The sequence below is a fragment of the Canis lupus genome, chromosome 13 (assembly GCF_011100685.1).
Source record: "Canis lupus familiaris isolate Mischka breed German Shepherd chromosome 13, alternate assembly UU_Cfam_GSD_1.0, whole genome shotgun sequence".
Taxonomy (NCBI): domain Eukaryota; kingdom Metazoa; phylum Chordata; class Mammalia; order Carnivora; family Canidae; genus Canis; species Canis lupus.
In genome coordinates this window covers 390,978-406,789 of record NC_049234.1, presented here as the reverse complement: position 1 = coordinate 406,789, position 15,812 = coordinate 390,978, and the positions used below count along the sequence as shown (strand labels likewise).

At 42.6% G+C, this 15,812-nt stretch overlaps 1 protein-coding gene across 6 annotated transcripts in view; it reads right to left on the bottom strand.

The window, feature by feature from the left end:
- Positions 1 to 4,866: 4,866 nt before the first annotated feature.
- The window catches only part of MATN2 (matrilin 2), a 146,203-nt gene continuing 135,257 nt past the window's right edge, over positions 4,867 to 15,812 (bottom strand). For 4 of the 6 annotated variants that reach the window (XM_038555136.1, XM_038555132.1, XM_038555137.1 and 1 more), the window contains 6 exons: positions 15,016 to 15,429; positions 9,404 to 9,556; positions 8,282 to 8,353; positions 7,785 to 7,919; positions 7,310 to 7,408; positions 4,867 to 5,388 (listed from right to left, as the gene is read on the bottom strand). In XM_038555136.1, the coding sequence (XP_038411064.1) occupies positions 5,333 to 5,388; positions 7,310 to 7,408; positions 7,785 to 7,919; positions 8,282 to 8,353; positions 9,404 to 9,556; positions 15,016 to 15,429 (929 nt within the window). In that variant the 3' untranslated portion in view covers positions 4,867 to 5,332. The remainder of the gene's footprint in view (positions 5,389 to 7,309; positions 7,409 to 7,784; positions 7,920 to 8,281; positions 8,354 to 9,403; positions 9,557 to 15,015; positions 15,430 to 15,812) is intronic. The other 2 variants (XM_038555134.1, XM_038555135.1) reach the window with 1 other exon arrangement.

The following is a 15,812-nucleotide window of genomic DNA, read 5'->3' as shown; positions in this document are numbered from 1 at the left end:
AAAGTTCTATTGAACTTTAATGAAGAGTTTTTCCTAAGGGTGTGTAGTGGTTGAGGGAGAAGAACTGTAGTTCGAGCCCTTTAGAAGAATCCCAGATCTTCAATAAGTGCTCAATCCATAGTTGCCCAAAGTTTGTTTTATTCCATTTTACTCCTAGAAGATAATTGTGAAGTGTGTTTGGTGTTCAGATTTTTGGAGAACTACATACTGTATCTCCCAATTATGTATGATTGAACTTTTTCCCCACAACTGTTACTTCCTTTGGAACATTTTCAGGAGTTCTTTGGGGAAAAGTACTGATTTAGGTATATCCTGATTTACAGAATCTAATGTTGGTAGAGTATACTTAGTCTGTGTTGTGCTCTCAGGCTGCAACTGTGTCAGAAATACCCATGTCTTTTGGACTTGATCTTATCCAACCCTTATAAGCACTTTTGGGTAGTAGATGAATGATCAGAGAGGAGGTTGCCCATCAGTACGCTATATGGAATGTCTGTGCAGTATTTACTGAACTTCAAGACTACTTTTGGAACAAGCATGGGGTGTCAAATTCCCAATTCCATAGGTGAGAGAACGGGTTTCTTTCAAGCTAACATTGCATAATTTTAGTTTTTGTCTGAAGTTAATCTGAGGTTATAGATAAAATTTGAAGAGTAGCTGTTAGCGACTAGATTTCTTACTGGTTCAGTTACTCAGCATTTCTAAATTTGGGAGTACTACTGACATGTTTCCATGGGACAGTTTTTTGTCTTGGACTGGATATTACAGGATATTTCTCATGGTTTTCCATGTTGTGATGATACCTCCAAATGTTACCCCACTTTTTAATTTTTTTTTAATTTTTATTTTTTTAATAATTTATTTTTTTATTGGTGTTCAGTTTGCCAACATACAGAATAACACCCAGTGCTCATCCCGTCAAGTGCCTGCCACCCAGGCACCCAGTCACCCCCAGCCCTCCTCCCCTCCCCCCCCTAGTTCGTTTCCCAGAGTTAGGAGTATCTCATGTTCTGTTTACCTTTCTGATATTTCCTACCCATTTCTTCCTTCCCCTCTATCCCCTTTCACTATTTATATTCCCCAAATGAATGAGACCATATGTTTGTCCTTCTCCGATTGACTTTTCACTCAACATAATACCCTCCAGTTCCATCCACGTTGAAGTAAATGGTGGTCACCCCACTTTTTTAAAGTAGCATCTCCTGGTTAAGAGCTACAGAGTTATGAAAATCTGTAAATGTTCTCAAGTGCTCATATTTTCATATCCAGACTGGTGTGCCCAATGTGGCTTTTTTTTTTTTTTTTTAAGATTATTGATTCATTCATGAGAGACAGGCAGAGACCCGCAGAGGGAGAAGCAGGCTCCATGCAGGGAGCCCAATGTGGGACTCCATCCCAGAACTCCAGGATCATGCCCTGAGCCGAAGGCAGACCAGACCTGCTTAACCACTGAGCCACCCAGGCATTCCGCCAATGTGGTTTAAAATGTTTGAAATCTGTCCTTGAATTACTTGGTCACATCACACTACTGATGATATTAGTCTGTTCCATAGTTGCTAGAAATATTTGTCTTTGGGTTAAGGACATTATGTGCTTATTTTGTACTTGATAAGTTTTGCCTTTCAAATGGAGTTTTCAGTGGTTTGGGTTATTGGGATTGGTTTGACTCCAGGTTGACTAGTTATAATTTAATTTCTTGGGATCCCTGGGTGGTGCAGCGGTTTAGCGCCTGCCTTTGGCCCAGGGCGCGATCCTGGAGACCCGGGATCGAATCCCACATCGGGCTCCCGGTGCATGGAGCCTGCATCTCCCTCTGCCTATGTCTCTGCCTCTCTCTCTCTCTCTCTCTCTCTGTGACTATCATAAATAAATTAAAAAAAAAAAAAAAAAACTTAAAAAAAAATTTCTTAAGGGGTGGTCCCTGAACAATACAATATTGCAGTTCTCATTTCTTTGTAATGGTTCTGATTCAGGACTTCTTCCTGCAGGCATTTTGGAATGATGGCTTATAGGAAATAATTTGTGATTTCTGGGGGCTTCATTGTAGTTTTAATATGCTATAAGTTCATTCAGTTTTTGCCTTTTCTTTACATGTGCTTATTTGTTTTTAAAGGTTTTATTATTTATTCAAGAGAGACAAAGATGTAGGCAAAGAGAGAATCAGGCTCCCTGCAGGGGAGCCTGATGCGGGACTCAATCCTAGGACCCCGGAATCATGACCTGAGCCAAAGGCAGATGCTCAACCACTGAGCCACCCAGGTGCCCTATATGTGCTTTTTGTGTACTCCCCATTCTTCAAGAAAGGCATTTAGATTTTAAAGTTCAGAGAAAAGGAGTTTAAAGCTAGTAGACGGGGGGTTGGGGTGACTGGGTGACGGGCACTGAGGAGGGCACTTGATGGGATGAGCACTGGGTGTTATGCTGTATGTTGGTAAATCGAACTCCAATAAAAAATATATACAAAAAAAATAAAGCTAGTAGATGGGAAACCTCTCACTCATTCTGGCTTGGGACAGCTGTGATGAAGTGCCATTAAAATGCTGCCAGAATTAGAGAAAATAACCACTGGCCAGGAAGATGTGGGAAGGTCTGAGTTGGTATTTTTAAATGTTATTTTTCTGATTATAATCAAAGTAATGTGTTTGGCTGGGAAGCTCTAATATGCATGGGATTGCAGGGAATTCCAGCCAGTTGGATTTATTCCATACTCGAGTACTGAGCTACTGGTTAGGTCTAGAGATAGAAATGTCCCAAAGAAGAGGCTGATTATTGTGAAATGTATTCATTGCAATCGGTATCCTATGGTGGCAGGGGCAAAAGGTACAGAGAAAAGAAACCAAACTCTAGACTGGTCATGAATGCAATTAGTTGGGCCTTCTGAAAGATCTGCTTCGTGGAAAACAGTTCTTTGCAAATCTTATTTCCAGCTGCTCCTTAACACTTGTGCTCCCTCTATCTGCAGTGGCATCTGGCTTCTTCCTCTCCTTTTCCAGGCCTACCCCAACATCCTCTTGAGTCTAGATTGAGTGCCTCTGAGTTAACATAAGAACCTTTTTTATGGCATTAATCGCACCTGTTTCTTACTATACTAAGGTCCTAGAGAACAGACACTCAACATTTTCAACTTTATATCACTTAAGAGTTTAAACACCAGGGTGAATTATGACTTTTAGGTTTTAAGCATTTACTTAATTCTCATTAATATGCTTGTGACCTTCTAGACCAGAATTTCATCTTCATCTTGTTGATGGTAGGTCTTGAACATCCTGTACATTTACTATAATTTACTACCTCCTGTTTGCTTCAAAAGAGAATTTAGGCATGGAATCTGCCAAAGTATTTCCCTTAGATAAGGTAAGCAAAGCATTCATTCACTCAATATATATATAAATTACCATTTTTGTGTCAGATATTATGGGCTTCTGAAAAATAAAAACATAATAGCTAATAATTGAGTATTAAAAATGATACTTTACTAAGTAATGTACATGTTAACCCATTTAATCCTCTTGACAGTCCAGTGAGAGTACTATTAGTCCCATATGATAGATGAAGAAATCATGGTTTATGAAGGTCACCAAAATAAACCTGGATGTAAAACCTGAGACCTACAGATAGCAAAACAAGGAAAATGGAAAAATGTTTCAGATCATAGACTTCAAAGTATCTTGGATTAATAGGTAAATATGGATTGATTGGAGGCCTTTGTTTCCTATGAAGGCATTTTCCTCCCCAAGATGAAAGGGAAGGTGCAGTCTAGAGCCACTAGAGGGAGCTGAGATTCAACAGAAAGCAAAGGATGCTTGAGCCAAGGAGGCAATGCCTGAGCTGGGAGTCTGTCTCTGAAGGGGTGCCAACCCAAATCAGTACTTCCTAGTCAAAACCTGTTCATGATCAACTAGAGGACTCCAATACAAATACAAACTGAAAGTTTAGTACTTTGAATCACAACTTTTATATTTGGAGAGAATCAGATGATTTTCAGGTAAGATTGACACTTAGGAAATGCTCTTCCCACTCATCACTGGCTTTCGGGAGGACATTCTGATAAAAAACACTCACCTTGAAATATTTAAACATAAGCATACTGAAGGTGTTCTGTTTAAAAAGCACCATTTGGCCTCAAATACAGTAACTTCCATGGGAAGGATGTCATTTTGGGAGTCTTCATTTTTTTTTGTTTAAGATTTATTAGAGACCATTCATGGCAGTCAGGAGGGAGAATGAATCCCCAAGCAGACTTTCCCTGAGCTCGGAGCCACACAAGTTCTCATCCCAGGACCCCAAGATCCATGAACCAAGCCGAAATCAAGACCCAGACACCCAAACAAGCCACCCAGGAGCCCCTACCTTTGGCTTTTTAAAATTCATATTTGTTTTTGAGTTTTATTATGTGTACATGTATATCTAGTGCATTCCTTTTAAATATATGGTATGCCTGAGGTAGGAACCAAACAACAATTTTATCAGTTTCCTTTCGGATGATTAGGCTATTTTCATTTTGTGACTTATAAACTTGAGTAACGTTCTTGTACAGGCCTCCTATGTGTTCAAGTCCTCTAGTTAGATGCCTGTGAGTGCAGTTGCTGGAGTGCAAGTTTTGTGCATTTTCAGTTTTATTAGGTATTGACACATAATCCAAAGAGCATGCCCATTTGCATTCTCACTAGTTGTGTACAAGAACCTCATTTTCTTCATCCTTGCCAACACTAGTCAGACATACTAATTTTTGCCAAGCTGATTGTTTTAACCTGCATTTTCCTGATTGCCAGCAAGGTTCAACATTTTTTTTTTCAAATGCATACTTACCGTTGCCCATATACACACACCTTGTATGTAAAGTTAAACTAGAAATTTTACACAGAATACCATTCTCTGAAGTGAATTTTAATATTGTATTAAAAAATCAATTTGTTATACGAGTGCATATGTATTACGATTTTATGCATACATCCATATACATACATCAAGGTAAAAATCCAATACAAAAAAATAGCTTTTCTTATGGCCAGTGTTCTACAGAAGACTGCAAACAAAAATATTTTGAGTCAAATGCGATCACAACACTCGAAGATGGGACAAGGCAAAAGCAAATCATGTCCACAATATGTTAGAGTATTTTGCATAGCTTATTTGTTCTCACTTTATAATCTCATTTTTAGGATTCTGAAGGACGTGCTCTTTGTTCTATAGCAAACTAGCTATCAGTACTAGTTATGTTTTACTTTACAACTTTATAGACTTAATCACAGCTTGAGCACTGACGCTCCAAACTGCTTTCACTGTAACCCTTGATAGAATGATGTACAAGTATGTAGAACATTTCAAATCTTCATCTGTATCTCAGGCGATTTTCCAGGGCTTCCATTCTTTGTGTCATTTCTTCTAGTAAATCTCTAATTAAGGAAGAGGAATCTGAATTGCCTATTTTTATTTGCATTCAAATAAAACTTTTTGATTTAGTTATATAAAAATTTGTACTGAAAAATACAAGCCTTTGGCTTTTTCCCTTTTTGAAAAATTTTTAAACTGACTTGAAGGTTTATAGTAAGCCATTTAACATATGTTATCAAGACTATAAATCTCAGGTTAAATACTTTTTAATATCAAAGCCAAATAATTCAGTTAAAAATGTGGGTTGTTTTTTTTTTTGAGAGAGACCATGTGCGGGTAGGGGAGGAGCAGGGGTGGGGAGGTGGAGAATCCCACGCAAAATCTACCCTCAGCGCAGAGCCTGACATGGGACTCGGTCTCACAACCCTCAGATCTTGATCTGAGCCAAAATCACAGACTGGAGGTTCAACTGACTGAGCCACTCAGGCACCCCAAAACTCTAAGTCTTTCAGATTCTACTCATACTTGTGTTGCCTGTAAATTAGTTTGCCATAATGCACCTTTGGGACCCAGAAGTGATAATGTTGGGAATGTAGTGAAGAGAAGGATTCAGTCTGAGTAAGAGATGATGTCACAAGAGAAGAGAGATTAGGGACTTTAAACCCTGATCCCAGATATGGCCAAAGGGTAGCAGCCTTGAAGACTTCTGACCTATGTTCTTTTATATATAACTTCCTTAGTTTTGAGAAGTAGACCCTGCTGAGTAGCAGGGTGGGGAAAGGGAGAGGAGGGGGCATTAGAACAAGCATGTGTTTTCATGTAAGTTCCTTAATACCCTCCACCTGTCCCCTTGTTGGCAGAATGAGCCTGGATTCATCACCTACATTAACCACTGTCAGATTCTCTTAGGGGAGCGTATTTCCAGCTTTCAGAAAGGGAATTGCTACATTTGTTCCTTATTATATAACCCCATTGGCACAGAGAGGGTTCAGAATTCAACCTTTTGCCTATAGGCTAGTTGATGCATGCTGAGATAGAGATGAGCCAGCTTTAGTAAGCTTACTGTAATTTTAAGTTCAGAACAGCTGGCAATATAAAAACACTGAATCCTCATTTCTCCATTATCTCAAAGCATTCCTTTTATGTGTAATAATTGATTTAATGAATCATTGGGTTCTGCTGCCCCCTTGATAGAATGTTTCATCTTAGAGTGCTGATATGAAAGATCTCTGTCGCCAAACAAAAAAACTCCAGTTTTCTAGAAACTACACACGGGCAGCCTGGTGTCTCAGCGGTTTAGCGCCGCCTTCAGCCCAGGGCATGATCCTGGAGACCCGGGATCGAGTCCCACGTCAGGCTCCCTGCATGGAGCTTGCTTCTCCCTCTGCCTGTGTCTCTGCCTCTCTCTCTCCTCTCTGTGTATTCTCAGGAATAAATAAATAAAAATCTTAAAAAAGAAAAAAAGAAACTACACACTTACCACAGTGGCTGTAATGTGGCTTGGGGCCAAAGGAAAGGTTTGGAATTTTGACGGAGTTTGAAACTTCTTCATTCTACATTCTTTGCCTAGACTTACTGAACCTTTGATGCACATCAGACCTGGTACATGTCCTGCTTTTCCTCTCAGCAGAAAGGGAGTTAAATTTTTTTGTTTGTTTTGGTTTTTGAGGGGAGTTAAATTTTAAGTCTATTTTCTCTTTGCATGCTGGCTGGCTGGCTGGCTGGCTAGCTGGCCTCACTGCTAGATCCCTGGAATAGCAGATAGCAACTGAGTGCTTGACTCTTGCCACGAAGCTTGGTTTGCTCTTGGCCCTCAAACACCTAGCAGGCTGCTTAAGAAGAAACTCCTTTCTGGGAGTTCACTCTTCTTGACATTATGAAAATGACTTCATTTAATATATACCCACAGACAATATTTGTGAAGTTTGGTGAAATTCTTTACGTCACACACAAGCATCGTGTTAGAAAAGGATATAGCGTTGTGTTAACTTTCTCACTTCTTCATTCGCAAGGTTCTGGAACATTATAAGATTTTCACATTTGCACTGATCGTGTTTTTCTTCCAAAGGACTTCCTGAGAAAGCACATGGAAAGTATTCACTCACCTCTATAACCCACCAGACTTCCCAGATGCATAATAATAGGACTGAATCAGCAGAAACCAAAATGAAAGAAATGTTCAACTTTTCCATGCAGCCAGACCCAGTAAATACCAGGAAAGGGCTGCATGGGCTTCCAACACTGACAGCTGCCACGAGTGTGGACTACATGGGAGGCTACCCCAGTGTCTTTCAGTTAATTCTTCTCGTTCTCATTTCACTTAGGCCCTACTCTTCTCCCTTGTTCTATTTCCTACTGCCTCCTTTCCTTTGCTCCTTGTGGGTAAGTCTGTTGACCAGCTAAGAGGCTGATATGGAATCACCTGACAGCAATACTGTTTTGGGAATTACCTGAAGATTTTGTTGAATGAAAAAGTTTTTGTGTGGACCGTGAAACACTGTCTTCTTCAAACAGATACCGGTGTTGCACTGCAAAATTAGAACAGGAAAGTAGGTCTCGGATATTTATGGTGACTGGCTCAGATTCTGTAAAGAGAAAGAAAACTGAAGTCAAACCTGCCTAACACGGTTGTGGTTATAACACAGCCATCAGCGGTCAGAGTAAGGTACTTGGTATTCCTAGCACGTGGTACACAGCTTTGCTTTGGGACATACTGAGGCAAAAGACTGTCAGTTGAGAGGGGCTATTACCAAATATGGCTTAAAGTGTAGAGTACGGGTTTCCTGTGTGACCGAGGAAAAAAAGCCATAGTTGACATAATCCAAATCTTACTGAGTTTCACTTCTGAATGATTTTTGTCTGGGGGAAACCATGGTGGAAGCATCCACCAAAGGTTCTAGAAACACTGCTTTTAAAAAATTTACCTGTTGGCTTTTTAGAATTTTACCTGTTGGCTGGTGGACCCTCTTTGGCAGTTCCCCTGCTGGGGAGTCCTGACTTCCATCAGAGTCTTCCAGAGCTGAGAGGAAAAAGATGACCAAAGAGAGTGACAATTGTCTGCATGCTTGTGTTCTTTCAGAAGCTCATCCCAGCTCCCCACCTACCTGCTGTCTGTCACCCAGGGTGTTTTGGTTTTATTTGGTTAACACTGCTTCAAAAAGCAACTGGTTTCTAGAGTAATCCAAGACCACACTAGGGACGTTCTCTTGTACACGAAATCTAGACTGCTTCAATGCATCTTACTTAACAATAGCCCCAAAAATGTCATGTCCAGGAGGGAGGGTGGGAAAAAAGTTCCAGTGGACCAAGGACTAAGCTGCTGCTCCGTAGCAGTAGCTCTACCAGGCATTTCAGCTTGAAGGAAACAGCCTAGAGGTGAAATCTTACCCCCTCCCTTTTGGAAATTTGAAAGGCCTTCCCTCTGCATCCCCTTCTCCTCCCGCCTCAGGCTCATTGTTCTTTCCTTTAGAGAAGTAAAACACAGCACTTGGCTTGAGATTTGATTGGTGACTGAACAGGGAGGAGAGGAGGGAGGTCAGGTGTTGGGGGAGAACTGCTCTAAGTGAGCCTCCTGGCACAGTGAGTGTAGTGCAGATTAGCAAAGAGAGCTCTCGGACAGAACAATCTAGATTCTACAGGGCAGTCTTGTGTTCTGTAAATAGAAGTACTTGCAAGAAGGCATTCTTCACATTTGAAAGGACTACCCTCCCCACTCCCTTTCCACTCCAATTACAGGCATCTCCTGAAACTGTGCCTCAGCTCTGTGATGTGTGTAAACCTAGTTAAATGATCGCTTCTATAGGGGTTTTGTGAGGATTAAGTATGCTGGTCTATCAAAACATTGATCACATCGCTCAGTACAGAACTAGTGCTCACGCAGTGCTAGCTGCTAATTTGGTCTTCTCTCTTCCTGGTTCCATTTTTGTGCTTAGTGTTTCCAGGCATTACTGGCCCTGAACACCAGGGAGGCACTTTGTCAAGCACTTGGGAGGAATAGGTTGGGAATTTCTCAGCCAAGGGCTCGTGCTGCCCTGTGTGAGGAGCTCGGCCAGAGGTCAGGCCACAGTACCTTCACATATACCCTTCTTTAGTTTTTCACTTATCTCTCCCATTGTGCTGAAGTCTTCGGCATAGAAGAGATGCTTGTCTGTGGGCTCAGAGGCAATCTCTTGTAGCTCTTCCTCAATAGCTTTTCCTACCCCGACAGCATACATAGTTATGCCTAAATTGCAGAGCAAATGAAGAACAAGGTAGTTAGAGCTGCATTCCCAGGGCCTGGAGGTTGTGTGCCCCGCACCCAAAGCCAGGTTGATATTCCATGCTGTGACTTGAGGGATCCACGTCAACCTCCCTTTATCTCTCTACCATTTTTACTTTGGCCCTATGAACCAAAGAGGGGGTTCCAAGAAAGAGGAAGGTGAGGCTTCTAGGGAAGGCTTCTAGACCACCAACCTGTTGCTCAGCCAAATCTTCAACTTTTCCCTGAATTAGCCTTGGGGATAAAGGAGAAAGGAGTACTATCTTATGACTTACTAAATGGGAATCTCTTCTGGGAAAATTCTAAGAAGCAGGTCAAATTATGACCTTTTAATCTAGTTTCTACTTCTTAAGGGTATATAGGATAGGACCTTTTATTTTATTTTATTTTATTTTATTTTATTTATTTTTTTTAGGATAGGACCTTTTAATGATAGGGGGTGGGGGAGAAGGACCTCTTGGAAGGACTATGAGGAGGTGCTAAGCTGAAAAGGAAAATCTGCAGACCACTGAGAATCCCCCAAGTCAGAAAGAAAGAATAAGCCAAAGTACCAACCTTAGATTTCAACAGGGATATAAAATTACTCCAAAAGCTTTTCTTTTTCTTTTTTTAATAATAAATTTATTTTTTATTGGTGTTCAATTTGCCAACATACAGAATAACACCCAGTGCTCATCCCGTCAAGTGCCCCCCTCAGTGCCCGTCACCCATTCACCCCCACCCCCTGCCCTCCTCCCTTCCACCACCCCTAGTTCGTTTCCCAGAGTTAGGAGTATCTCATGTTCTGTCTCCCTTTCTGATATTTCCTACCCATTTCTTCTCCCTTCCCTTCTATTCCCTTTCACTATTATTTATATTCCCCAAATGAATGAGACCATATAATGTTTGTCCTTCTCCGATTGACTTATTTCACTCAGCATAATATCCTCCAGTTCCATCCACGTTGAAGCAAATGGTGGGTATTTGTCGTTTCTAATGGCTGAGTAACATCCCATTGTATACATAAACCACATCTTCTTTATCCATCATCTTTCGATGGACACCGAGGCTCCTTCCACAGTTTGCCTATTGTGGACATTGCTGCTAGAAACATCGGGGTGCAGGTGTCCCGGCGTTTCACTGCATCTGTATCTTTGGGGTAAATCCCCAACAGTGCAATTGCTGGGTCGTAGGGCAGGTCTATTTTTAACTCTTTGAGGAACCTCCACACAGTTTTCCAGAGTGGCTGCACCAGTTCACATTCCCACCAACAGTGGAAGAGGGTTCCCTTTTCTCTGCATCCGCTCCAACATTTGTGGTTTCCTGCCTTGTTAATTTGCCCCATTCTCACTGGTGTGAGGTGGGATCTCATTGTGGTTTTGATTTGTATTTCCCTGATGGCAAGTGATGCAGAGCATTTTCTCATGTGCATGTTGGCCATGTCTATGTCTTCCTCTGTGAGATTTCTGTTCATGTCTTTTGCCCATTTCATGATTGGATTGTTTGTTTCTTTGCTGTTGAGTTTAATAAGTTTTTTTTTTTTAAGATTTTATTTATTTATTCATAGAGATGCAGGGAGAGAAAGAGAGGCAGAGACACAGGCAGAGGGAGAAGCAGGCTCCATGCAGAGAGCCCGACGTGTGACTCGATCCAGGGTCTCCAGGATCACGCCCTGGGCGCCACTGGGGCTGCCCTAATAAGTTCTTTATAGATCTTGGAAACTAGCCCTTTATCTGATACGTCATTTGCAAATATCTTCTCCCATTCTGTAGGTTGTCTTTTAGTTTTGTTGACTGTAACCTTTGCTGTGCAAAAGCTTCTTATCTTGATGAAGTCCCAATAGTTCATTTTTGCTTTTGTTTCTTTTGCCTTCGTGGATGTATCTTGCAAGAAGTTACTATGGCCGAGTTCAAAAAGGGTGTTGCCTGTGTTCTCCTCTAGGATTTTGATGGAATCTTGTCTCACATTTAGATCTTTCATCCATTTTGAGTTTATCTTTGTGTATGGTGCAAGAGAGTGGTCCAGTTTCATTCTTCTGCATGTGGATGTCCAATTTTCCCAGCACCATTTATTGAAGAGACGGTCTTTCTTCCAGTGGATAGTCTTTCCTCCTTTATCGAATATTAGTTGACCATAAAGTTCAGGGTCCTTTCTGGATTCTCTATTCTGTTCCATTGATCTATGTGTCTGTTTTTGTCCAGTACCACACTGTTTTGATGACCACAGCTTTGTAGTACAACCTCAACTCTGGCATTGTGATGCCCCCAGATATGGTTTTCTTTTTTAAAATCCCCCTGGCTATTCGGGGTCTTTTCTGATTCCACACAAATCTTAAAATAATTTGTTCCAACTCTCTGAAGAAAGTCCATGGTATTTTGATAGGGATTGCATTTAACATGTAAATTGCCCTGGGTAACATTGACATTTTCACAATATTAATTCTGCCAGTCCATGAGCATGGAATATTTTTCCATCTCTTTGTGTCTTCCTCAATTTCTTTCAGAAGTATTCTGTAGTTTTTAGGGTATAGATCCTTTACCTCTTTGGTTAGGTTTATTCCTAGGTATCTTATGCTTTTGGGTGCAATTGTAAATGGGATTGACTCCTTAATTTCTCTTTCTTCAGTCTCATTGTTAGTGTATAGAAATGCCATTGATTTCTGGGCATTGGTTTTGTATCCTGCCACGCTACCAAATTGCTGTATGAGTTCTAGCAATCTTGGGGTGGAGGCTTTTGGGTTTTCTATGTAGAGTATCATGTCATTGGTGAAGAGGGAGAGTTTGACTTCTTCTTTGCCAATTTGAATGCCTTTAATGTCTTTTTGTTGTCTGATTGCTGAGGCTAGGACTTCCAGTACTATGTTGAATAGCAGTGGTGAGAGTGGACATCCCTGTCTTGTTCCTGATCTTAGGGGAAAGACTCCCAGTGCTTCCCCCATTGAGAATGATATTTGCTGTGGGCTTTTCGTAGATGGCTTTTAAGATGTTGAGGAATGTTCCCTCTATCCCTACACTCTGAAGAGTTTTGACCAGGAATGGATGCTGTATTTTGTCAAATGCTTTCTCTGCATCTATTGAGAGGATCATATGGTTCTTGGCTTTTCTCTTGCTGATATGATGAATCACATTGATTGTTTTACGAGTGTTGAACCAGCCTTGTGTCCCGGGGATAAATCCTACTTGGTCATGGTGAATAATTTTCTTAATGTATTGTTGTATCCTATTGACTAGTATCTTGTTGAGAATTTTTGCATCCATGTTCATTAGGGATATTGGTCTGTAATTCTCCTTTTTGGTGGGGTCTTTGTCTGGTTTTGGAATTAAGGTGATGCTGGCCTCATAGAACTAATTTGGAAGTACTCCATCTCTTTCTATCTTTCCAAACAGCTTTAGTAGAATAGGTATGGTTTCTTCTTTAAACGTTTGATAGAATTCCCCTGGGAAGCCATCTGGCCCTGGACTTTTTTGTCTTGGGAGGTTTTTGATGACTGCTTCAATTTCCTCCCTCGTTATTGGCCTGTTCAGGTTTTCTATTTCTTCCTGTTCCAGTTTTGGTAATTTGTGGCTTTCCAGAAATGAATCCATTTCTTCTAGATTGCCTAATGTATTGGCATATAGCTGTTCATAATATGTTTTTAAAATCGTTTGTATTCCAAAAGCTTTTCTAAACAAAAGTCATTAGACTCACTTACTCCCTATATGCCTTGCTTGAAACTAAAACACAGTAAGAACTTAAATTCACTCCCATTTTCAACATTTCTTAGGACTGATATCTTGTTCTGGCTAATTCATTAGGCTGAATTAAAACACACACACACACACACACACACACACACACACACACACACAAATGGCTCCTTAAGCCAAGGGGCAAGAATTATGCCTTGCTGTAAGTCTGTGTTGGATGAATAGGCAAGTTCAACATATTTGGGAGCCCAGTGACTTGATACAAACTTCCTAAAAAGGATAACTACTATTTTATCTTTTGAAAAAAATATTAGCTAGGCATAGGAGTAATTAAATTCATCCAGAGGATGTCACTTTAGCAAATTCTGTTGACTTTAGAACCAAATAAATAACAGTTTCTCATACGATCTGCCCTTGGGTGATTGGTGGGGATCTGAGTAGGCAAAAGAGTAAGGTAGGCTGATCTCAATGAGACACATAAAAGGGATAACCATGGTCTTTGGAGACAAGATATTTCCCTCAGTACACTTTAAAAATGCAGGCTGGAGGGGTTCATGGGTTTGATCTGAGTTCTCAAGTTAGGAAAGCAGAGGAACAGGGTCTGAGCAGCCAGCTTTACAGTCCATTCAGAGGGTTCACAACAGGACACTTTTCATGGCTACTATTCTATTGGGCTAGAGAAAAAGAAGTCAGTGTGAGGTACACAATCCCAATAAAATAGCTGCCTTCACAAAGAGTGTCAGAGTGCGCCAGCCTTTCTGTGAAGAGGAATGGACTTCACTGTCCTTGTTCATCTACTCAGCAAGTATTAGTCACAGTTACTATGTGCCAGGCCTGGTCTAGGTACTGGGTGCATCACCTCCGAGACGAAGCCCTGTCGGTACACCGTTCCCCTCCTTATAGGACTCGCTAGAGCAATGTGCCCTCCACAATTCTTGAAAAGCAGCTTTCAAGCAAACTGCTTTAAAACCTCAAATTTTCTCATTTCCCCAAGAAATCCAGTCACTTTGCCTTACTCTAGCTCTACCAGCTATCCTGACTTTTGGGTTTCTCCCCCTCCCTTTTTAAAGATTTTATTTATTTATTCACAAGAGACACACAGAGAGAGGCAGAGACAGAGGCAGAGGGAGGAGAAGCAGACTCCATGCAGGGAGGCCCATGCGGGACTCGATCCCGGCACCGTGGGATCACGCCCTGGGCCCAAGGCAGCCGCTCCACCGCTGAGCCCCCGGGGCGTCCCTGGGTTTCCTTTTCTGAGGTCCACTTTCCTCTGTCGCACTTTACATCTATGCACAACTAAAGTAACTCCCAGGTCCCCCCTCCACCACGACACACGAGTCAGGAAAGCTCGAAGAGGCTTTGCTTTCTGGAGGAAGAACCTAGTCATAATGTCTTCCAGCGTTTTGATTTTCTCAAAAGCTAGCCTTGGCCTCCTACAAGCACAAGGGCATTCGCTATCGTAAGGCTGTTGTGCTTTCCGAGGGTTCACCTGAGGCACTAGTTTAAGAAAGAAAACGCCATCGGTGAAAGCCCCTCGGAGCAGGACTCTCCCTGCACCGGCCTCCTCGGGGCATCGAGGGCGAGAGCGAGCGGCGGTGCTTGGGCCCTGCCGGGCGGGGAGGACTCACGGCCGCGCCCGGGATGCCCCGGGGCGGGGGGGGGGGGCTCCGCAGGCGGCCGCTCCCCAGCTGGGACCCCGCGCAGCGCCCGACCCCGCGGAGCATCTCTGGAACCCGGCGCCCGCCCGCCCCTTCTTACCGCCGGCCCGGGCTCTGCGGGCCCACGCGGAGACGTCGTCCTGGGCCCGGCCGTCCGTGAACACGATGGCCACTCTGGACACCCCGGGGGACACGGGTCTGGCCCCTTCCACTGGGTTAAAACTTCTCTCAAACATGTGTTTCAGGGCCAGCCCCGTCATAGAGCCCTTGCCCATGTACTTCATGTGGGCCACGGCTTTTTTCATGTCTCTGGCCGAGCTGAAGTCTCCCAGGGTGAACTCCGTGCGGACCTGCGTGGAGTACTGCAGCAGCCCCACTCGGGCGGCTTTGGGGGAAACCGCCAAGGAATCTATAATGCCCGCGACGAACTGCTTCACAATCTCGAAATTCTCTTCCCCGAGGCTCTTGGACCCATCGATCACAAAGACCAGGTCAAGCGGGCCTTCAGTGCATCCTCAGGAAGGAAAAGAAAGTGGAGATGGTTACGTGATCACGACGCAGGCAGAGTACAAGAAAAGCAGGCTCCAGCTGGAGGCAGAGCCGCTCTGGAGAGGCCCCTTTCCTTAGGTAATACACAGGACTCCGTGAGGGGTGGGGAGAGTCACAAGCCACAGTAATTTTCACATTTGCCTTTCTCAGTGGCTTGTTCAATTGATAAAAATAGCATTTTTCACAAACAAAATCACCCACCAGAGTGACACAAACTGTCAGGGAAACTAGGTCCACACTGTACTCTGTGTCACTGACAGCCAAGTCTGGGAGGGACTGTGTGTAGAGTACACTGTAGGGTCTGACAGCACCCACAGATTCCTGCAGCTCTACTCCAGGAGGGTGACA